Source organism: Guillardia theta (assembly GCF_000315625.1).
Source record: "Guillardia theta CCMP2712 unplaced genomic scaffold GUITHscaffold_66, whole genome shotgun sequence".
Taxonomy (NCBI): Eukaryota; class Cryptophyceae; order Pyrenomonadales; family Geminigeraceae; genus Guillardia; species Guillardia theta.
The window spans coordinates 60,357-81,968 of NW_005434608.1; the positions used below are offsets into that span (position 1 = coordinate 60,357).

Here is a 21,612-nt window from a genome sequence, read left to right on the forward strand (position 1 = left end):
GAGAGGGGGCGTCAGCGGACCAAGGCAAGGAACGGAGGCGCCTGATCCGATCCCCCGTCGGGACTCATTTATTCCCCCCTAGTAGGACTTGCGATGTAACTCATTTGAGTGCGAGATTTCCACAGCACCAGGGCAATAGGGGAGTGAATCAGGGGGGGGGGGGGGGGGGGGGTTCTTTCGACTTCTCATCATTTCTCCGCGTCTTACAGGCAAGGCAGCAAGTAGCCCAACAAACGCAGCAAGAGATGCAGGTGCAGCGATCTCCTCTTCCTCCTCCCTCTCCTCCTACCTCTCCTTCTCCCTCTCCTCCTCCTCCTCCTCCTCCTCCTCCTCCTCCTCCTCCTCTCCTCCTCCTCCCCCTCTTCCATCTTCCTCTCCCTTTCCTCCTCCTCCTCCTCCTCCTCCTCCCTCTCCTTCTCCTCCCTCTCCTCCTCCTCCCTCTCCTCGCCTTCCTCTCAACGTCTGCGCACAGGAGTTTCAAATGACGGTGCATCGCATCTCCAAGGTTTCGCTTGCTCCCGCTAAGCTCGACCTCTGATGGACTTGCAGGCCATCGGATCGTCTGCAGTCTCCAGGCCTATGATGATCCAAGCGGAGGTTGCCTCCTCCTGAACTCCTCCCCCTCCTCCCCCTCCCCCTCCATCGCCCTTCTCATCTGCTGCTCCTGTCCTCTCCCTTGGCTATCTCCGCCCGCTGAGATGCTGAGCAGGTGGGTGCCAAGATCTCAGAGCGCGATCGCCTCCTCCGCCAGGTTCTTTCGTCCTCCCCTCTGACCCCTCTGACCGGCCCCATCAGCGTCAGCAGAGCGACGCTCGTCGAATGCGCAAGGCAGGAGGGCAGGAGCCATCGGTCCGCCTCTTCGGTGACGTGGCGTACGAGGGAGGGCTCTACTCCCCTCAGGTGCTCCCCCTCCTCCATCCCGCTCCCGCCTCAACCCGCTGGCAGCGCGGCAAGGCGTACATGAACAACGGGGATGAAGGCATCGAAGAGGAGATCGAGGTGAGGGAGGAGGAGAGAGGGAGGAGGAGAGTGGGAGAGAGGCGAGGAGGAGTCTGACTGAGGTCACGGCAGGAGTACGTGCATGCGGCTCCGTCAAGGTACTCGCCTAGCGAGGAGATCGACGAGCAGCTGCTCTACTACGATGAGGTGATTTTGGTGGGGTCGTGTGACCTGCTGATGTGGAATGCAGGAGGAGGCAAACTTGGAGCAGGAAGTCGCTCACCGCACGCTGAAGATCCAGGTAGGAGGAGGAGGAGGAGGAGGAGGAGGAGGAGGAGGAATAAAAGGAAGCGAATTTGACTGGACTGCAGATGTTGAAGACGGCGCTGATAAAGGACGAGTGATGATAATACAATTATTCTTGGTGGAGGAAGAGGAGGAAAATGAAAAGAATTTGTATGTCAGGTTGCGAAAGCAAATGTTGTACATGAATAAGTCCAGCAGACTTGAAGGAATTCTTATTGATGGTATTGTAACTCGTATGCATTATTTAAAATGAATCAACTGATGTGACGGATCTTTCAAAGCTTGACAACTTGACTAACAAACTTGTTTTCATCACCATGAGATCGTTTGCTGTACATGTTAGGCGCCTATCTTACAACTTGCTCTCGCTCACGCCATGGTTGCTTTCCTTTGCACCCCAGCCTCTGCCGTGACGTCATCCGCCTCCCTCTCCCCTTCAGCTCACCTCCAGCTTGCGGTGACTTGTGCGACCGTTGGAATGACTCGTAGATCCGATCGTAGCTGAGAGTCAGGTCAGCACCAGCTGGACCCTCCGTCCCTGTCACCGTCGCCTCTCTGCCTCGCTCAAACTCGGTCGGAGATCCTCTGCTGCTCGTTGCAGATGAGACAACAAAATACGCGGCCTCTCCTCCTCCTCCTCCTCCTTCCGCCCGTCAATCATGTCGTGGATGGCCAGCAGCTGGGCGTTGTAGATGAAGGCCTGCAGGTCAGCACAGCTTCCAGCAGCGTCAGCGATGGAGAGACAGGGAGCAGCCACCCACCTGCATCCCTCCAGCTGCTCAGCAAAGTCCTCGAGACAGATGTCTTTGTCCAGCTAGCAGCCTGTCAGTGGCCAAGGGGCTGCTGGGGCCTCTACCTCAGCCTTGGATGCGACTCGTTGCAAGAGGCTGACGCAGCAAGTCAGCGATGCACTCAGTCAGTCGTGACTCGAACTCAAGTCTGAACATACAGGACGAGCAGGAGCAAGACGAGTAGCAAGAGCAGAGGAGCAGGAGCAGGAGCAGGAGCAGGAGCAGGAGCAGGAGCAGGAGCAGGAGCAGGCAGGAGGGAAAGCGGGGAGAGGAGGGGGAGCAGCAAGAGAGGCTAGGATTTGGAGTAGGAGAGAAGAGGAGTAAGAGACCGGAGGCGGTACTTGTTGTCCGGCATGGGGCAGCAGATGTGCTTGTCCAGCCTTCCCTGTCATTCTCTCACCCCTCATACCTCCCGCCTTTCACTGACCGGCCGTAGAAGCGCAGCATCAATCAGCTCCGGACGACTTGTGGCGGCTACTACGAATACTCCACTGTGACAAACCGTTATGATCCTGCTCCTGCTCCTGCTCCTGCTCCTGCTCCTGCTCCTGCTCCTGCTCCTGCTCCTGCTCCTGCTTCTGCTCCTGCTCCTGCTCCTGCTCCTGCTCCTGCTCCTGCTCCTGCTCCTGCTCCTGCTCCTGCTCCTGCTCCTGCTCCTGCTCCTGCTCCTGCTCCTGCTCCTGCTCCTGCTCGTCCTGTAATTCTCTCACTCCCGTCCTCCTCACCTTAAGCCTTCAATGCCATCAAGAGCTGTCAAGAACTGGTTCACCACTCTGTCCGTCACTCCCGTCGAGTCGTGTCCTCGCTGCTGGCAGCGTCAAACGGGAGCAGGACGAGCAACGACAAGCCTGAGGAGCGATGGAGTCGAACTCGTCGAAAAAAAGCAAGCAGGGCTTCGCGGCACTCGCACGTGCAAACACGTCCCGCACCCCCTGCGCTTCTTAGCATCGTCTCCCTGCCGCATGCTGACGCCATGGCACCTGCTCGGAGGCTCCGATGTACTTGTTGAGAAGCTCCGGGCCCTTGACCTGTGCCGAGATCAGTCAGAGTCTCGGGAGGGAGGAGGGAGGAGGAAAAGAGAGGGGAAGCAGGAGCAGGAGGTGATATTGGAGTAGGGACATTGGTGGTACCGTAATGAAGTTCAAGCCTGTCTTTGACGCAACCCCTCCGACCTGCCAGGATCCTTGTCAAGCTTGACGTTTTTGTTTCCTTGTCATCTTGTGAGTCTACGAACCAGAAACGTCTTGCCGCATCCCGGATGCCCGTACAGGAGGCAACCTGATGAGAACTCAATCCAACTTCCCCAGCTGGAGCCAAACAGGAGACGAACCTGTACGGACGCGGAGAGGAGCAGCAGCGAAGAGCTCGGGGTGTCTGGTGGGCAGCTGGATCATCCTGAGAAGAGTATCCTGTCCCAGCACGTCACATGGCCCCACCGTCTCCTCCTCCTCACCTTCGCCTCGTCCATTCCCGCGATGTCCTCCCACTGCACTGTAGGAGGAGACTGAAGAATCGTCAACACTCCCTTGTCCCAGTCCCTTCCCCCTCCTCATCCCCCACCTTGAAATTCTTCAACGAAGGTGGCACGTACCCCTCACAAGCTGATCTCTGGGAGGGCAAGAGGGTGATGAGAGGAGAGAGGAGCGGAGCTGAATGACGCACGAGGTCTTGTGCTGTGATCGCCTCCTCTTCGGATGGACGTGAGCACGACGACAACCGACGACAAGCAACAGCTACGGCAACGCGATCGGCCTGCCGCCTCTCAGTCGGAGCAGACGAGACTGGCTGCTCACCAGCGTGCGGAGATCGTGACCGCTGTAGCCCTCCAAGCTCGACTCCACCCCATCCACCACCTCCTCGGACTTGCTGACACTCTCAGGGCCAAAGAGGAGGTCGAGGACGAGGACGAGGACGAGGACGAGGACGAGGTAGTGAATGTGGTGGTGATGATGATGGTGGTGGTGGAGGAGGAGGAGGAAGCGGAGGCAGAAGAGGAGGAGACACTCACTTGCAGCCGCATTGGCATGCTGCCCAGCATCTCGCACAGGATCGCTTTGCGCGCCTTGCGATCCAACGGAGGAATCTCAACCTGAGGGCAATCAGCCCGAAATGAAGGAGAGTAGCGACGTAGGCAGAGGAGGGGAGGAGAGGAGCGGGGGAGGGTAAGGGGAGGAGGGGAAGATCAGTCGTGACCTGCATGTCGAAAAGACCAGGAGAGAGGAGAGGTAGCGACAAGGAGGAGAGGGACTTGGCAGTTCCCAGCACAGCCACTCCATGCACGTTCAGGGTCTTCGTGTCATGCGCCGCCTCCAGCTGCATCCCATCAGCCCGCATCGAGCGAAGGCAGTCGATGAGGAGCGAAGTCCTTGTCCTCCCTCCTCCTCTCGCTCCGGATGAAACCTCCGCGCTCCCCTGCTGGTCTTTCACTCGATCATAAACAGAGGAGAGAGCGAGAGAGAGAAGAAGAGAGAGAGGACGAGAGAGGGAGGGAGGGAGGGGAGGAGATGGTGAAGCTGGGAGGAGAGCTGGAAGGAGGAATCGGTAGGAAAAGAAGGCGAACATGTTGGGACTCAGCAGGAGCCAGGGAGTCGATGTCGTCGAGCAGCAGCACCTGAGTTGAGGTAAGCCAATGAGATGAATTGGAATGTTCATCGTCAAGTCACCGCAGGGGCTTGCTGCCGCGCTCTCTCTATCGTTTCTTCGAGCACCGTATGAATCCTGTACTCGTCTGCTGAAAGTCATCCTCCTCCTCCTCCTCCTCCTCCTCCTCCTCCTCCTCCTCCTCCTCCTCCTCTCCTGCCCTCCCTTGCCCATCTATAATCATCTCCTCTTCGGCCCCTTCTCCCGCCCAAAGACTCCTAAACTTCCTCTCCATTCTTCACCTGCTTCGCAAAGATCTCCGCAGTGCAGGACGTGGACACTGCATGCTGACGCCATCGCTACGGGCCGCTTCTGATCGTCTCCTCCCTCCAGCTCTGACTCTACTCGCCGCTCCCCTCCAGCCCAGCTCGCTGACAGCTGATGCGCCATGGCACGAGCAAGGAACGATTTCCCGCTTCCTTGCTGGCCGACGAGGAGGACGCCTCCGGTCAAGGCATTTCTCAAGAGCTGAGACCTCTGCTTTGTCTCCAGCTGACGTGTACGTTACCTCCTCCTCCTCCTCCTCCTCCTCCTCCTCCTCCTCCTCCTCCTCCTCCTCCTCCTCCTCCTCCTCCTCCTCCTCTCCTTACCGTGTTGAAGAGGAGGTGGGAAGTTACGTTCCTAACTAGCTCTTGTCCTCCTCCAACCACCTCCCGCAGGCAAGGCTCAAGAACAAGGTCCTCCTGCTCCAACAGGTCAAGCACGAAGAAATTGTTTCTCCGTTCCTTTTTCCACAATCTCCCTCTCCCACTCCCTTCTCCTTCTCCTCCTCCCCCACTCCCTCTTCCTCTCTCTATTCTTCGTCCTCCCTTTTTCCCCTTTCACACATTACCCCAACTACCATCTCCTCCTCTTCGCACGACCTGCAGCTTCTTGCATTTTATCTTGTCGACTTGCGAGGAACGGAGGACGTCCTTGTCATACCACAAGTCGAAAATCCGAACGGAATTTGCAAGGGGGGGGTAGGGCGAGCCGTCGGCTTGTTGCATGTGAATGCAGACAAACTGCTGCTGCTTCTTCGACATCCTCCTGTTGATCCTCGTTGCTTGATCGCCTCGCAGCTCCTCCTCCTCCTCCTTCAGTTCCACAAGAGTCCCATCAAGCAGCACTGAAATCTCAATCACACAGAGCCTCCCGCTCCTCTCCTTGACGTTCACCAAGACTTCTCTTCCTCACAGGCGACCATTTCCTCACAAACTCCTCGAAGTCCTCGATCACGCATTGATCGCTTGACGTCTTCTCCTCCTTGGACGACTCCTTCGTCTCCTTGTCCATCGGACTGTCATGATATGCCTAGTCAAACTCTCTCTTGGCCTCATCGAAGCAGCACCTGGCAAGCTCGACTGGAGAGATCACCACCTGTTTGACACGTCAGTCCTTTCCTTCGTCTCCCAGCTCTCATTCACCTTCGCCGGTTGTGCTGGGATTCCTTGCAAGCTCCTGACTTGCACTCTCGAGCCTACGGGAGAGAGGAGCTGCTGTCTCTGGTGACATCTGATCCCAACAGTGATCCCACAACTCAACGCCACTGCTTGCTTGCTCACCCAAGAACAACGTGATGAGATGGAATGTCAGGATGCCCTCGTGTTCGTCCGATCTGACGGGAGACTAGTATCATCTCCACCCTCTCGTCTACTACTCGCTCACCAGCGTCTTGCTCACTTGCCCCGGCCTTGTCTCCCCCTACCATCACTTCACTCCCAGCGCAGCCTCAAGTGGGTTCAAGAACCTGAACAACCTCGTCTAACCTCAATGAGCACAACTTCCCGTCAAAGCGATGAAGAATGTCTTGAGGGACGAAGATGTCGGAGGGGTGCAGCTTATCTACAAGGCCCCTGAGGTGCTCGAGGGCAAGGACTCTCATCGTCATGCACTTTCCACCCTGCGCCGGAAAAGTTTTCAATCAGCCATGAAGCATTGAAGACAGCAGTTGAGTCCGGCATCAGCGTCATCGTCTAGATGATGGAATACCTCCGTTCCTTTCCCAGCGGCTTCTCTCTCCTTTGGTTTCACTACAACCTCCGTGTTCCTATCACACATCCTCATCACAGGGACCTCGAGACTTTGCGAACGAACTGCGACAGAAGCGCGACTGGCACAAGAGACTTGTCGTTTGCAAAGATGTCCGTTATCTTCACCCTTACAAGGGACTGAAGGTGAAATCAGCGAGATTTTCATCGGTCAATTCGAGGAAGATGTATGGGTATGGAACGCGAGGGGAGGAATGGCAATGAAACAGGCATGCATGAGCAAGTGCAGGCTTTCTCACAGTAGAACTTAACCATATCGGTAAGATGTAACCAACGTTGATCGCTCGGGCCTGTTTGTAAACACTTCAGTTCCCACCCTTACAGGTCATCGTCGGACCTGATTCAAAACCTGACTCTCCATCTGATTGCAGTTCAGCTCCACTAGCTGTTGGATCGTCATGGACCTTGAGGGAGAGGCAAGGCATCCACCTCCCAGTCATCGGTCGAGACTGGCTCAACCAACACTTGTAGCGCAACAGGAACTTCCTTGCGGAAGTGGACATCTATATCGATCCCGTCGGAAAGCCCTGATCATCATGTCTCAACTACTCGTACTGGAGCAGCAGGAGGAGCCACCAAGACATTCTGCATAAGAAGGCGACAGCTCCAGTGCATCTGACTGACTGCTGCATGAACCAGCCCATGAGACCATAAGGGATCTAACATTCTACGAGATACGAGTCAAGCTCGGGACGCTGTCAGATCACAAGTGCAAACCTTCCCTTGCAGAGAAACCTCTGTTTGCCTGCAGACATCAACATGTCACATGACGCGTGGCATCAGGAAGCAGGTCAACACCTCCCTTCTCCCGTGCTGTGCGATCTCGACGCTCCGACCCATTTGACTTCTAGTGCACCTAGAAGGAAACATGCACGCTCAGCGTGTGCATAGCAACGAGGAGACAACCAGCATTGAGAGCATCTTGATATCTAATGCAACGTCAGACTCTGAGGTGCTGCCTGACAGAGAAAGAGAGACTCACTTTTGAAACAAGGCGTCGACAACATGGCTGGGGAGCGAAACGAAGCAATCTCTCCCTGGTACGAGCTTTACCCTTAGCTGGATAAGCATCAAACAATGTCAGTTTCCATCCTATGCACCTCTCACCCATCGTCCTGTGCTCTACTTCTCTCCTCTCTCCCCTCCCCCATTCCTGCCCGATTGGGCGCATCATTACCTGCATGTGACATCTAAAGTCAGGCCCCCCTCGGCTTCAAGACTAGGGTCCCGACCGGGACAGTCCGAGGGTCGGCGAGTCGGACGATCAACAATCATTGTGGCCGGGCAGTGACTCTGGCTTTACTCAAAGTTAAGTGAAAACTCAGTACGAGGACAATCAGCCTCGGAGAGCAGACTGAGAGGAAGCCGCGCTTGATCGGACCCTGACACTGTCACTGTATGTACGGTCATTTTGACATAGCCGGCCTGAGTACCGCCCGGCGCCTACCGTCACGGCCAGAGTCACGCAAGTTTGGAACTCAGAGTCGGGGTGGGGCCGGGCCCAGCCCCGGCGGGCCGGCCGCACTCAGCTGCAGTCAAGTTGCCTCGGACTGCCAGAGGCCGCACTCTGGGCCACTGCCCAGGAGCCTGGCCGGGGGGGGAGCGCTCCCACCAGTGCGGAGTCGAACTCAGTACTCCGATTCTCGGTTATCAGTCACGGAGTACTGAACTCCGATCGGTTATCAGTACTACTCCGATAATCGGTTATCAGTACTCCGATTCTTGGGGCCCGGGCGGGATCGGACTCCCGCTGAGTCCGTCAGTCTGAGTCAAACAAAAACCCTCAGTGAGTCCGGCGGGGCCGCGGCCCGGCCCGGCCGGGGGCTGCGAGCCTACTGAGCCCGGGCCCGGGCCCCTGACTGCCGGGCCGTCTAGTAGGCCCTACCGAATGCCATGATGTGGAAGGCAGGGTCGTCTCGACCCTACTAGGATGGGCAGGAGACAAAGACTGGCGGAAGGCGGGAGCGATGAGAAGAGAAGAAGATGAAGAGAGGAAGACGGAAGTTAAAGATAACACGAGATGAGATGAGATGAGATGAGATGAGATGAGATGAGATGAGATGAGATGAGATGAGATGAGATGAGATGAAAGGAGATGAGATAATATGAGAGATGAGATGAGATGAGATGAGATGAGATGAGAGGAGAGGAGTGGAGAGGAGAGGAGAGGAGATGAGAGGAGAGGAGATGAGATGAGATGAGATGAGATGAGATGAGATGAGATGAGAGATGAGATGAGATGAGATGAGATGAGAGATGAGATGAGATGAGATGAGATGAGAGGAGAGGAGAGGAGATGAGACGAGATGAGCTACTCGAGATGAGACGAGACGAGATGAGATGAGATGAGATCAGAGATGAGATGAGATGAGATCAGAGATGAGATGACATGAGATGAGATGAGATCAGAGATGAGATGAGATGAGATCAGAGATGAGATGAGATGAGATGAGATGAGATGAGATGAGATGAGATGAGATGAGAGATGAGATGAGACGAGACGAGATGAGATGAGATGAGATAAGAGGAGAGGAGATGAGAGGAGATGAGATGAGATGGGGACTCAGGAGAGGGGAGAGAGAGGAAAGGAGTTGAATGGGGATGATGGTTGCGATCTTGTGAAGAGAGTTCACACGAAGGAATATAGGTCCAGATGGTATCGGTTTTGAATGCATACAAGACTTAGATGCCTTCATGAAAAGATTTCTCACAGATTTGAACAGGCAACCATGGACGAAAGAAAGGCAATATAGCAGACAGACCGGATCGTTGAACTCTGCCGAAATGGAACAAGACACAAATAGGATGAACAACGGGGAACGAAGGATGTCGGCTACTCAACAAGTCTTGACACGCCTGACTTCCAAGTCAAGACTTTTGCAGGGCATCTTTGGAGTGCAGGCTCACACGTCGAGCTCTGCATCGAGCAAACTGTCTTCATGGTGGCTTCTTGAAAGGAAAGGGCTGGATGACAACGAAAATCAAACCCCTCCAGACAATGAACCAGTCTTGATGCTGCCGAGTGAACCTAGATTGTTTCAACAGCCCGTGTGGCGGCAGCATCGATCTGGGAAGGGTTTGATAGAAGCATTGAAATACAAGCTCAAACCTAAATCCCGCAAGAACAAGATCAAGCCTTCTACAGGCAAAAACATGGAAAAAATGCAGAATGATCTCGATGAGAATGAGAAACTCAATGACCCTCAGAACTTTCTGATTGAAATCCCGTTGTTCATGTTCAACCCTCGTGCAAGGACAATGATTCTTTGGGACTTCATCATGGTGGCACTGGTGATTTTCACTGCAGCACTTTCTCCATTCAGATTGTCTTTTGAAGCTTCACAAGTCGATTTTCGTTCCTCAATCAAAGGCTGGGCACTCTATGACACAGACTTCATATTAATTGAGTATGTGGTCGACGTATTCTTCACGATCGACATGCTTGTCAAGATAAGGACGGCATACGTCAAAGAAGTGAATCGTGAATATACAGTCGTTGTCGACAACGTACAAGTAGTGCTTCACTACTTGAAATACAATTTACTCCTGGACGTTATCTGTGCAGTACCATGGGAGCTCTTTTACAATTGGCAACATGTATTTCAAGGGGGACCAGTAAATAAACCCCAGTACATTTTCTCGTAATGGAAAATTCTACGCCATTTTGTATTGCTAAAACATGATGTTGCAGGTTGGCAAGGATGCTGCGTTTATTTAAATTACGAAGGTTATGGGAGCTTTTTGAAATAACGCGTATCGGAACTCTCGACAGAGATATCAAGCGCATCAGAGAATTTCTTGCTGTCCGCATGGAATCTCTCAGATTCCTGAATATCATCTTCGCCTTTTTCTTTTCTTTGTAAGAAGTACCAAGAGCTTCAGTGAGTGGATTAAGTCATTTGTACCCAGGCATTGGTTTGCATGTGGGATATTTTACATTGGCATCTGGTTTACCAAGAAATACAAGCTGAACTCTTGGATAGCTCGAGTGCAGGTGATAATATCGTTGATTGCTCGTCGAGTTTTCTGAAATCGAATGTCATGTCAGTATGTCATCTTGGTCTGTGGACAGACAACGTCGTGCTACTCTGAAAAGATCACGATGAGTTCCATCTATGCTCCAATCAGTCGACAGTACTTGATCTCGATCTATTGGCTTACAACCACCATGACGCAAGTGGGATATGGCGACATCACACCAGCAACCGAGTACGAAGTCTACGCACTGACTGTTGCTATGCTTGTCGGCGCAAGCATTTTCTCGTACATAGTTGGTGAGAACAAGAATTCTAGACCCTTGGTTTGCTCACAGCCTCCCAGGAAATACATCACAATTTTTGGATGAGTTGCAAGGGAAGGACGTCAACATCGATGTAGCTATGCAACGTACGAGATCGTTGATCAACTTGACAGGGCTTGGGAGTTTGACGAAAATATTTACAGGCAAATCGAAGCTCATGTCGTATGTGGCAGTTCCAAAGGATCTCCGTGATCAAGCGATGCATTACTTTGAACGAGATTTCAGAAGCCCCGTGCAGCTTATGAACTTCCTGGTGCAGGACCTTCCCGACAACCTGACAGCTGAGCTCAAGTTGAGGTTATGGCATCAAGCTCTCTACATGCAAAACGGTAATCGGGTGAGTTGAACTTTGATTCGTCATCCAGAAAAGTGATGCCAAGAACTTTTTGGTTGCAGATGGTTCTCAATCCGCTGTTGAATTCATTTTCTGCAAACATCATTGCTAAAATCGTTCAATCGCTCAAAAATCGAATCTACATTCCTAATCAATTCGTACTCAGAAAGGGTGTCTGGACAAGCTTCATCTTTTTTGTGGCATCTGGTGCTTTTGAGATCGTCAACGACGAGAACACTCTTAACTTCATACATCTGATGCCTGGATTCTTTTCTGGCGAGAATTGCCTGATCAGGGGACAAGAAAACAGTATTTGCAACATACGAGCAGCGGACTGGTCAAATCTTCTGATTTTGGAAAGAGCAGATTTGGATTCAATTCTGATTGGTCATGATGATGAGACCGTATGGTTACTGAATTTCTGTCAAATGCGGTGGCCTCTTTTCAAGGCAGTAGTCTCTTTGTGCGAGGCTCTGCAAGATATCTATTCAAACTCGGTATCCTACGATCCCTTGAAAACTGTGGAACGGATTTCGATGCTGAAGATGGATGATTTGAAAGAGCAGTCATTACAAACAGTTCAACGTGCACGTTCGAGCTCGTTGAGCAAAGATGATTCACAGGATCATGAGGCAAGTCTTGTTATGAAGAGCCTTTCGTCTGACTTGATTGGCCAGGTGCTGCTGCAGGATTTGATCGAGGGGGTCTCAACAGACAACGTGGATATTGCAATATTCCACTCACTGTTTAAGCAAACAGCATACGATTCCAGTTTAGTCAAAAACGTCATCGCATTTTGCAGAAGTTTGGTGCAACATGGGGATACCTTCGACCTCTCTATTCACTGGTTGGCATCTGAAGAAGTCATGCAAAGAGTGGAACAGGAGCACCAAGCTCACTTCCCGCGTAGTCAACTCGTTGTGGAGTGCATGGACGCCAATCTCTTCGAAACCAACAGAAATTTCAATCCGTTCTGCAGGATATGCTTCATCGGCTCTTCATATGAAACTTTGACGGCCGAGTACAAGAATGAATGTGTCTGGAACGAAACCTTCGTCTGGTCAGCTAGTCACTCGATGGAAGGCGAGGAGATCCGAGCGTTTGTCTTCGACTACGTGAATGAAGCCACACAAGTGCTCATCGGAATGTGCGACATCCAAATCGACGCGATCCCTCCCCAGCAGTTGCTTCTTGACAAGTTCCCCTTGCAAGATCTACAAGGATTTGACGTCGGCCACCTGCGGTTGTCCCTCAAGTACACCCCCCTTCAGATTCGACTGGCTGAGGCCAATGACGAAGTTGGAGATTTCACCGAGGGCAAGAGCGCCAGATTCGTCGAACACCTCATTCCCATCGCTAAGTATTTGTACGAGCAGGTTAACCAGGTTGAAGCGGAATCCAAGCAAATGCTGCAGAGGCTCGTTTCAGAAGCGGAAGTTCTTGGGGAGAGGATCTTCAGGTTACACGGATCCAAATACAGGAACCTGAAGCAGCAAACCAGGAAGCTTCTTCAAAGCCTCAACAAATTAGCGAAAGTGACCAAACTAACAAACGAAGGCGATGGTTCAATTCGACGCATCGATGCAGGGATGTTGAGTACATGGAAGAAGTACGAGTCGCCCAAGACTGGACGGAGCTTCTGGATGAACAAATACACCCGCGCAATGAGCCACGAATCACCTTCTAAGCAAGGAGGAAGCAAAGAATTCAACGATCTTACTGCAGGTATGGAGAGCTGTTTCCTGCAAGACCTGCCTGGAGCATGGATACAGAAAGTTTCCCGCAGCACAGGTCTCACGTACTTCCAAAACGTGATGTCAGGAGAGACGTCCTGGAAGCACCCTGCCATAAAGTCTTCCTCTCGAGAACAGCTGGCTCTCTTCGATGGGGTTATTTCTGTGAGCCTACTCGAGAAGATGAAGTTTCAATTCAAAGTCAAAGCTGTCGCTATTCCAACAAGGGCGTACTGGGCTGATGATACTGTAGAGATTCCGAAGGAATACAAAATGGTTGGGAAGGAGATTTACGTTCTTGATCCTTTCATGCAGTGGAGAACCTGCACATGGAAAGAAGACTTTGCTCAGCATGACAAACATCGAGAGGCGATCCAATATGCCGAGAACCAAGATCGATTATTGTTGTTAGCAGAGGTCAAGAGAGGCGCTGATGTGAGTGTTGGATTCATCCAGTTCAAAGATGGTTTCCAGTATTACGGCCAGATGACCCAAGAGTTACCACATGGTTTCGGAATTGACCTTTATCCTGATTCCAGCCTTTACAGCGGTGAATTTTCCCAAGGTGCCCGGCATGGATTCGGCTACTATCAGCACAAGGAGCTGTCATACACAGGGTATTGGCATCGTGGCAAGCGTCATGGAGTTGGGATCGAGACGATATCCATCTGTGGTTATGCTCTTGAGACTTTCACATCCTTCAGCCATGGCATCCTGCGACTCCGTGAGAAGTTGGGAGCTGAGAACAGTCAACAGGTCTCAGCTCTGAGAAAGATGCTTGAGACTAGGGGGAAACAAAATCTCCTGTGGGGAGAGAAAGCAAGACTGATCGCCAAGCAGATCGCCAGCATGACCGTCATGGACACTGAAATCTTGATACCAGATCAACCATTGCAGACATGATCCACACTCACGGTCAACCTTCTTTCTGCCAACCGCTCGTAGACCAGATGACCATCAACGGTTGCGCACAGCCTACTATCAGCTCTCTGTGCAACTTGTTCTTTGGCGGAATGATCAAACCTAGCAATGCCGGAGTTCCAAGATCGATCGATTTCTCATGCACGCAAGTCTTAAGTTCAGAAAATGCATCTGCCTCTGACCCTGGCAGCAATATGCTCACGATGCGATTCGGCGATCTGACGAGAGCATCCAATCCGCAGTCTGAGTGCTCCTTACCGGCGATGTTGTGAAGGCCGAGGGTGGCCATGGGCGTCAAGGAGTTTTCGACCGTAAGCATGAGGTCAAGGTCCCACCCCTCCACGTGAACGACTCGCACATTGAGGATCCTCCCTGAGGCAAGCTTGATGTTTCCCTGCCACAGCAGAGGGAGATGCCCGACTTCCGTCTCAGGAACGTGAAATGATTCCACTGGGATCCTCACTCCGCAGAAGACCTGATGGTCTAGGGAGCCTTTGTTGCCTTGCGGCCTTTTGGGCGAAGGTTTCTTGGAGTTGAAGACTGTATTGTACAAGCTGCTCCGCCCCACATTGCCAACGTTTTCATTGGATGTTGAGGGTCTGACATGCAGGGAGGCTGTATCCATGGCTGAGATGATTCGAAAACCTCGTGGGAACGAAACTCATACCCTCTTCTTCATCACCACGATATTGAGTCCCTGATGTGCAGTGTGTAATAAACCATCCTGGGTATGTAGCGCCTTTTGAGGTATCAGAGGAGGCTCAAATCATGATCTTTCTCAGGCAACCCCCCGCACGTCACTGTGTTCAGCGTCAAGGTCACAATTAGTCAAGCATCCCTCCATCACTTCAGAACTCCGGATCATACTAAGCACTCCTTACATGTCGTACCATTGCGTTCTGTGCTTGTCACGTGGATGATCCAAATTCAAAGAATATCTAGTGAGCAAAGTGGATTGTGTTCAAGCCACTATGCGGATCATGTCTGTTGGCTGGTTTAAATGTCGAACAGCCTTAGTGAGAGAAGAGTCTCAATATCTCTGGCAGAGCTTTTTGTGCTCTCCGTGACAGAAGATCTTCTCCTCTCCTCACAATAATGCGAGAAATTCAATTCTTTCCAAAATGAAAGATTAAATGTGGGGAGTGAAAAATGTTTGAAGAGAGTGGGTAGTTCGTAGTCGCTGAGGCCTTTCCTTGCTTTCCTATGCCTCAACCTCCGGTATGCCCTCAACGTTTTCTTCTCTGTTTGTCTCTCCACCTGAGATTCGGTCCAATTCTTCTGGGTGTCTGCTTTGCTCTGTTGTTTGCCGTCCTGACTCGGCCGGCCCAGATTTTATGCTTCCAAAAGTTTATCTTTTTCTCTCTCTCCTTCTCCTTCTCCTCCTTCTTCTCCTTGTTCTCTCTTCTCGTACTGAATACCGTCCTCTCCCGCTCCCTTGTTGTCTTCACCGCATCCTCCTCTTACTCCTCATCGTTATTCCCTCCCTCCCCGCACCGCTATCGTTCCTCTCCCGCTCCTCTTCCCGCTCGCACCCACCCTTTATATCATTTCTAGCCCCCATTCAATGCCCACTACCCCCTATTATTACTGTTTATCACCCGTATCCCTCTACCTGTCATAATCGTCGACAGTACCCCTACCCCAGTGTAGACTATAAAAAACCTCAGGCTACTGCGCTGATGATGGATGCATATGAATGCACAGAGTTGCATCGCAGCTGGTGATGGCTGATGAGACAAGAGACGAGACAAGACATGAGACTAGACATGAGTTGACGACCTCCATATGTGACAATGAGGTTGATCTCGATCCGTGAGACCTTTACGAATCGTGACGATTGTGTCAATGGCGACGCGGGAGCAGAAGACGAATGAAAACATGGTGAACACATGGGCTTGAGACTCTCAATTGAATTGTTCTTGCCTTATTCTGAATGACATTACCTGCAAGGCAGGATCTCTAGCATGTAGAAGACAATTATGGGAGTTACTGTAGCAACTCAGGACACGATCGTCCAGGCAGTGAACCTCGAAGTGCCAGGGGTTAGGCACGTTGTCCATACTCGAAGGCCGAGAGACGACTCAAGTTACGAACTTTACTGAATATTGAGTGCGGTGATGAACGAAAAAGCATGAGCATCCAATCCTTCGGTCTGCTACACGTCGAGTTTCAAATTGAACCCATTCACTCCTCCTATGTTACCTGGACGCTTTAAACGAGGATAGGACGGCTGGGCTTGGGGAGGTTTGACTTCTTCGTCTGGATAACCTGCGTGCAGACAGTAAGTTGCTGCTACCGTCCTCTCCATCCTACCTCATCGATGATTCCGTACTCCCTCGCCTCCTCGGGGGTCATGAAGAAGTCGCGATCGGTGTCTACACGACAAGTCAGGTCGATGCACTTTCAGCGCAGGGAAATGTCAGCGAACCTTCTTCAATCTTGTCGAGCGGCTGACCAGTAGCGTCGGCCATGTAGCTGAAAAGAAAAATCATCAGCAAAAAACAGTCGCGGAAGCGTGCCGATCCTGACCTGTTGAGCAGGGACTTGACGAAGAGAATCTCCTTGGCTTGGATCTCAATGTCTGCAGCCTGTCCAACATCTTCAGCAGGGCGCCTGAGCTCTTCTGGGCATGCCAACCTGTCCCTGAGCTCCTCCAAGGGGCTGATGGATCATAATACGAGCGTTAGGCAGCGACTTCCTCTTTCCAGGAGCTCCCGAGCAGAGCAAGAAGGCACCCATAGATGCGGCAGTACCGAAGCAGACGGTGGAGGCCTGCCAGACTTGTAAACAGCCTTTCTTGGCATATGCATTATAAGCAAACTCACATCGCAAGGGATGTACTGCATGGTATCATAGATAGCCATGCCAGCGGAGACAGATCCTCCCGGAGAGTTGACTGTTTACATGATATCAGCACGCCCATGGCTCATAGTATGGTATCGAGACACTCACTGTACATGGTGATGTCCTTGCCAGGATCCTCGTTTGCCAAAAACAACATCTGGGCTACGAGATTGTTGGCGACCTCGTCATTCACGTCGGTACCCAGAAGCAAAATCCTGTCCTTGGCCAATCGAGAGTAGATATCCATTTGGCCCTCTCCCACAGACACCATGGGCATGGGAATGCTAGGCTTGGGTGGAGGAGCCTCGCCTGGTCTTGGCTGGGGCTGCTCAGGCATCATCATGGGACCAGAAGCCCTGGGGGTCCAGATGTTGGACTTCATCGACAGCCTGAGGCTTGCAGCTCTGCGTGAGGCCACAGGAAGGGAAGAAGGGGCAAATGCCGAGGAGTAGGGCGCCATGGAAAGAACTGCAGCGCCAGCGTAGACAAGGAAGCGCAACATCCTGCATAGCACATGGTTAGAATATCCTTACATACAGATAACCATGAAATAATTGAGATTTCAATCTCAAAGACGTGGCCTTGCAAATCAAGAGCATGAACCGAACTCTAAACCAATCGAAGAGATCGTTCAACTGATTTATCAACTCATCACAGTCTTCCTACTGCACGACAGGGATCATCGATTTTGGGCCGATCAGGAAATCGTCGCAAATCGAACACTCAACAAAATATTACTGTGCTCTCGCACAGTTTCGAACAATAAAAACCAGCAACGAGAAAGCGACACATGCACTCTCATGAACAAAGCTGCTGCACCATTGCATCCACTTTTGTGACATGAGAACCTCAGCTGCACAAGACAGCAGCATTGAACCATTGAGAAAGGAGGAGAAGAAGGAGGAAAGATGAAGTTTCATTGGGTACACATGATTTTGGATGTCAGAATGAATCGTAAGGTGTATGAAGTCGAAAAGGTGGGCTGATGAATGAGCGAGGAGGAGGGATTGAAGGATAAGTGTACTCCAGGAAAGGAACGACGAAAGTTACTGTGAGAAAAGTGAGGGCCAAAGGAAATGGGAGCACAAGATGAGATAACACTCATCCGAGAATGAATCGAGGTGATGTAGTGGCGCTGGTGCAATGATCCCTTGCAGACATTAGTCACGAACGCATAGCCGCCGCCTGCATGGCACGCGGAGGCCTGGAGGCCGAGGCTTTTGGATGTTCCCAGTGAGGGTACCCACTTTCAATTCAGTTTTGAAAATACAAAATACTGTTCTTAATTTTCACAAAGTTATGGGAAACACAATATGTTGCGTCGAAACATTTGATCTACCTCTGAGAACCAGTAGATTTTCTGTACCTCATTGTAATTTTCAATAGATTCTTCAAACAGGTTTGGACAAATCAAATGTTTCGTTTAGATTTCAAATGTTCAATATCATCAGGATCAGTCACAATCAAATCAAGCAATGAGGGTAGGGGTCTACATTACAGCAAAATTGGGCTAGGGTCCTCTTCCGACTACCCTAGATGCAATTTGGAACACCCTTGGTAGTTCGTGAGGAGGGGTATGTTTATGCATTCGAAGGCTCTTCTAGGAGGGGTGATCACAGAATGTGGGTGAGGGTGGGGTACGCGAGTTTGTGTTGGTGGTAGCTGCTTCCCCAACGAGGGGTAGGGTGGTAGGTGGGTCACATTGGTGGCTCAGCCAGTCTCGCGGTTCTTACTTAAAATTAAAATAATAAAAACCACAAAATAACCATGACCACCTACCTGGGGACTTGACGTACAAGGGGTAGGGTAGGTAGTGGGTAGGTGGGGTAGTTTCAAGACACACACGGTGGGTGCACAAAGATCATGGGGTCAATCAAAGCGCTAAAGTAGGGGTGGTATCAAGTCGGGGAGAAGCGTGTGTGTAGATTGTTGGGGTGGTACAGAGTGGCACAATATGATTGGGTAGGGTACTATACAGAAGAAGGTAGGGGTGATCCATGAATCCAGATAGGTAGGGGTAAAAAACACGGGGTAGTAATCAAGGGGGTAGGGGGGGATCCGGATTTCTGTTTGGGGAAATAAATTGAACTTTGGGGTAGGGTGGCGTAAAGCGAATGTAGGGGTGGGATAAGATTGATGGGGGGGTGAGGTATGGATTTTCTCTCCTAGAGTGGTGGGTGGTGATTAGAGCATTGGGGGGTGGCGGAATGAAGTAAAAATGGGTCGGGTACATCGCATGGAATATTGTAAGGGGGTAGGGTAGGTCATCTGATTCACGAAGGGTGGGGTACAGAGTAGAGGTAGGGTAGGGGAAGGAGATGCATCTTCTTCTTTTTCCCCATGCGATGCAAGGGAATCGAAGGCAGCAGATGATAGCGAAGAGAATGAAGGGAAGCGAGGAATAGGCAGGTGAGAGTCCAAGAGAGCGGATAGTAACGACGAGGAATGGCAGGGACAAAGAGGGAGGAAGTTGGCAAGAAACGAAAGAGAAGTCACAACCTGAAATATCGTACAATGAGGAAGAATTAATTTGCCAGGGGACAGAAAGGGGAAGACATGAAATATTTTCATGAAGTTGAGTTCGACAACATGATTGAAACCAAAGATTAAGCATACAAGATTCTCCGAGAGGTTTGGTGGAGATGAAAGGATTCGAACACGGAAGGAAATCATGAGGTTCAGGGAAGGATATTGACCAGCGGATAGAGTGGTCACAGCTCGATGAGTGCGGTGCGAGCATGTGCAGGAGAGTGAGGAGATATGGCAGTAGTGATGAGACCTGGTGACGCAAACATCTTGTTTGAGACACGGGGCACAAGAGAAATCCCTCGACGGGGCTCGCTGGCTCTGATGACTGGATCTTTGTAGAACTTGGAATGCGACGAGCTTCATGTGCCTTGCGATCAAGGTGGGGATCAGCCATTGGCAGGACTAGAGCCAACGACCTAGTCTCGCCGCTGAAAAGAAAGGCAAGGAAGCTGGTGGTGCCCAAGTCCTTCTGACCTGACAACAACAGGCTGTCGCCCGGGGGTTCGTCGGGAATCAGAGACGAGCGTTTACCCCTTCACGACCAGCATGGCAGCTAGACCTTGACGACCTTCTACAGAAGAACAAGTGTTCGAATGCTGCTACATGCTCCATCTTACTTGTGTGGTAGATACGGAGCTTCTGGTGATCAGCACAAACCAGCCTTGGATGTCATTATGGACAAAGGGAATCATTATGAGATGTTGAAAGTGAGCGATCGTTTCTCATATTCCTTTGGATCTTGTTCTTGACGAGTTTGTACATCGACAGGACGAGGTCAACGTTTCTCCGGAATATCCTTACGACGTAGACGGTATGCAGAGCGCGAGGAAGGACGGGTAGTCTGTGTGACTTAGGCTTTGGACAGTGGGTCCTCTAATATGCAGAAAGATGAATCGATGTTTCCTTGCTGGAGGAGAGGTGCGTGGGAGGAACTGTTGCCTCCTTTGCACTGCCGTGACCTCCTTGACCTGCTCCTCAGCTGTGTGGCGAATATCAGCAGGGGAATCGGCAAAAGGGGATGCTTCAGGTTCAGCCGTGTCGGCGAGAATCGATTTTGAGAGCTTGCTGATGGTTGACCAGGATATCAACTCTGCGCTGAATGAGGGAGGATTCTTCTTCATCTTCAAGTATGACTTCACCTCTTGCGAAGGAACAGGCATTTGTCATGGGGGGACAGTGAGCAGAACAGATTTGGGAGAGTTCGCAGAGAAGGAAAAAGTGTAGAAGAGAGGGGTTGAATGTGTTTTAGAACGATCGAGGCAGATGCAGAAATAGTAGCAGACACAGTGATAGGAGGAAGACAAGGAGGGAAAAGTGGATTCCTTCTCTGTTCTGCCGTCTGTGATACATGGAATTAGCAAGTTGAGTTTGTTGGGGAACCAAGAGAGAGGGAGAGGGAGAGGGAGAGGGAGAGGGAGAGGGAGAGGGAGAGAGAGTTACTTGACACTTTGGGGGTTCAGCACTATGATCACGGAAGCTCAATTGAACGACACATACGAGCACATGGCAGGTAAAAGATTGAGAAATGTCGCATATTTGCTCGAGGAGGATTCGAAAGACTGCACTGCTCGAGTTGACGTTTCCTTCTTCCCCAGCCATGTTCAAGGAGTCTGAGACAGCCCTCGGCATCGATGCGCCGAGTCCTTCGGGGAGAGGATTCAGCAGGAGAGGGATCCACTCGGCTGAGCCAGGTGCTTCATCCTCCACATCGCTCGGGACTCCTTGCGAAAAGTTCTTGTCCTTGTTCCTCTTCTCTCCTCCCCTCAGTCTTCCATCGACCCTTGCTTTGCTCTTTCCTCTTTCCTCTTCTCTCTCCCTCCTTCACCCGCCTTGAATAATCTCTTTGACCCGCCGTTTGCAGGAGTCATAGCAGAGCATCTTTGCTTCTCGTTCGGGAAAGACCACGATCTCCGTGGTGAGCTCTTCCTCCCCTTCCTCCTCCCGTTGGCCCTTGTCGTTCACTCTGCCACCAGAACCGAACCTGTGGCCTGCAGATATCATCAGACCAGGTGAGAGGACATGCATCCGATGCGCCCATTTCTTGTCCTCCCATCTCCTCCCCCCAGCCTCTTTCCCGCCTTCCTCTTCCTCTCCTCTATCCATGGCTCCTTTGTCCTCCTTGTCCTCCTTTTCCACGTTTTTTCGTTCTTCTTCCATCTCAAGTATCTTGAAGGATTCAAGAAAGACGTCAGTGAGCTCTTCAACGAGCTTGACTTTATATCCGACATGTTAGCCAAGGTGCCAA

The 21,612-nt window shown here is 51.5% G+C and overlaps 6 protein-coding genes across 6 annotated transcripts; 3 read left to right on the plus strand and 3 right to left on the minus strand.

The window, feature by feature from the left end:
• The first annotated feature begins 472 nt into the window (after positions 1 to 472).
• On the plus strand, positions 473 to 1,515 carry GUITHDRAFT_154083 (hypothetical protein). The gene is made up of 6 exons (XM_005827436.1): positions 473 to 505; positions 550 to 751; positions 796 to 999; positions 1,072 to 1,146; positions 1,190 to 1,240; positions 1,311 to 1,515. The coding sequence occupies exons 3-6, from the start codon at positions 820 to 822 to the stop codon at positions 1,341 to 1,343; spliced, it is 339 nt and encodes a 112-aa protein (XP_005827493.1). The 5' UTR covers positions 473 to 505; positions 550 to 751; positions 796 to 819; the 3' UTR covers positions 1,344 to 1,515.
• Positions 1,516 to 1,614: 99 nt separating this feature from the next.
• Positions 1,615 to 7,857, minus strand: GUITHDRAFT_113300 (hypothetical protein; the record flags this gene model as incomplete). The annotated part of the gene is made up of 34 exons (XM_005827437.1): positions 1,615 to 1,649; positions 1,691 to 1,746; positions 1,791 to 2,059; positions 2,102 to 2,132; positions 2,366 to 2,421; positions 2,464 to 2,527; positions 2,762 to 2,841; positions 3,017 to 3,064; positions 3,167 to 3,208; positions 3,271 to 3,314; positions 3,367 to 3,445; positions 3,490 to 3,540; positions 4,045 to 4,125; positions 4,230 to 4,349; positions 4,597 to 4,647; positions 4,700 to 4,764; positions 4,919 to 5,168; positions 5,294 to 5,359; positions 5,540 to 5,784; positions 5,834 to 5,955; positions 6,007 to 6,035; positions 6,083 to 6,170; positions 6,221 to 6,273; positions 6,324 to 6,359; positions 6,406 to 6,558; positions 6,648 to 6,751; positions 7,029 to 7,067; positions 7,111 to 7,233; positions 7,283 to 7,373; positions 7,424 to 7,451; positions 7,505 to 7,562; positions 7,613 to 7,635; positions 7,689 to 7,760; positions 7,814 to 7,857. 34 exons carry the CDS (start codon positions 7,855 to 7,857, stop codon positions 1,615 to 1,617), a joined length of 2,796 nt encoding a protein of 931 aa, XP_005827494.1.
• A 5,630-nt stretch (positions 7,858 to 13,487) lies between these two features.
• GUITHDRAFT_43851 (hypothetical protein) lies at positions 13,488 to 13,724 on the plus strand (the record flags this gene model as incomplete). The annotated part of the gene is made up of 1 exon (XM_005827438.1): positions 13,488 to 13,724. A coding segment is annotated over one exon (237 nt), but the record flags the coding sequence as incomplete, so codon positions are not given.
• Positions 13,725 to 13,989: 265 nt separating this feature from the next.
• GUITHDRAFT_113302 (hypothetical protein) lies at positions 13,990 to 14,619 on the minus strand (the record flags this gene model as incomplete). Its single annotated transcript, XM_005827439.1, has 1 exon — positions 13,990 to 14,619. The coding sequence occupies one exon, from the start codon at positions 14,617 to 14,619 to the stop codon at positions 13,990 to 13,992; it is 630 nt and encodes a 209-aa protein (XP_005827496.1).
• Positions 14,620 to 16,205: 1,586 nt separating this feature from the next.
• On the minus strand, positions 16,206 to 17,085 carry GUITHDRAFT_75469 (hypothetical protein; the record flags this gene model as incomplete). The annotated part of the gene is made up of 7 exons (XM_005827440.1): positions 16,206 to 16,262; positions 16,308 to 16,369; positions 16,423 to 16,469; positions 16,524 to 16,582; positions 16,632 to 16,766; positions 16,820 to 16,890; positions 16,947 to 17,085. The coding sequence occupies 7 exons, from the start codon at positions 17,083 to 17,085 to the stop codon at positions 16,206 to 16,208; spliced, it is 570 nt and encodes a 189-aa protein (XP_005827497.1).
• Positions 17,086 to 19,704: 2,619 nt separating this feature from the next.
• GUITHDRAFT_164618 (hypothetical protein) lies at positions 19,705 to 21,606 on the plus strand (the record flags this gene model as incomplete). The annotated part of the gene is made up of 12 exons (XM_005827441.1): positions 19,705 to 19,807; positions 19,855 to 19,952; positions 19,996 to 20,074; positions 20,136 to 20,178; positions 20,233 to 20,285; positions 20,347 to 20,394; positions 20,448 to 20,494; positions 20,828 to 20,877; positions 20,963 to 21,058; positions 21,229 to 21,282; positions 21,341 to 21,376; positions 21,541 to 21,606. Coding segments are annotated over exons 1-12 (762 nt in total), but the record flags the coding sequence as incomplete, so codon positions are not given.
• Between the last annotated feature and the right edge of the window lie 6 nt (positions 21,607 to 21,612).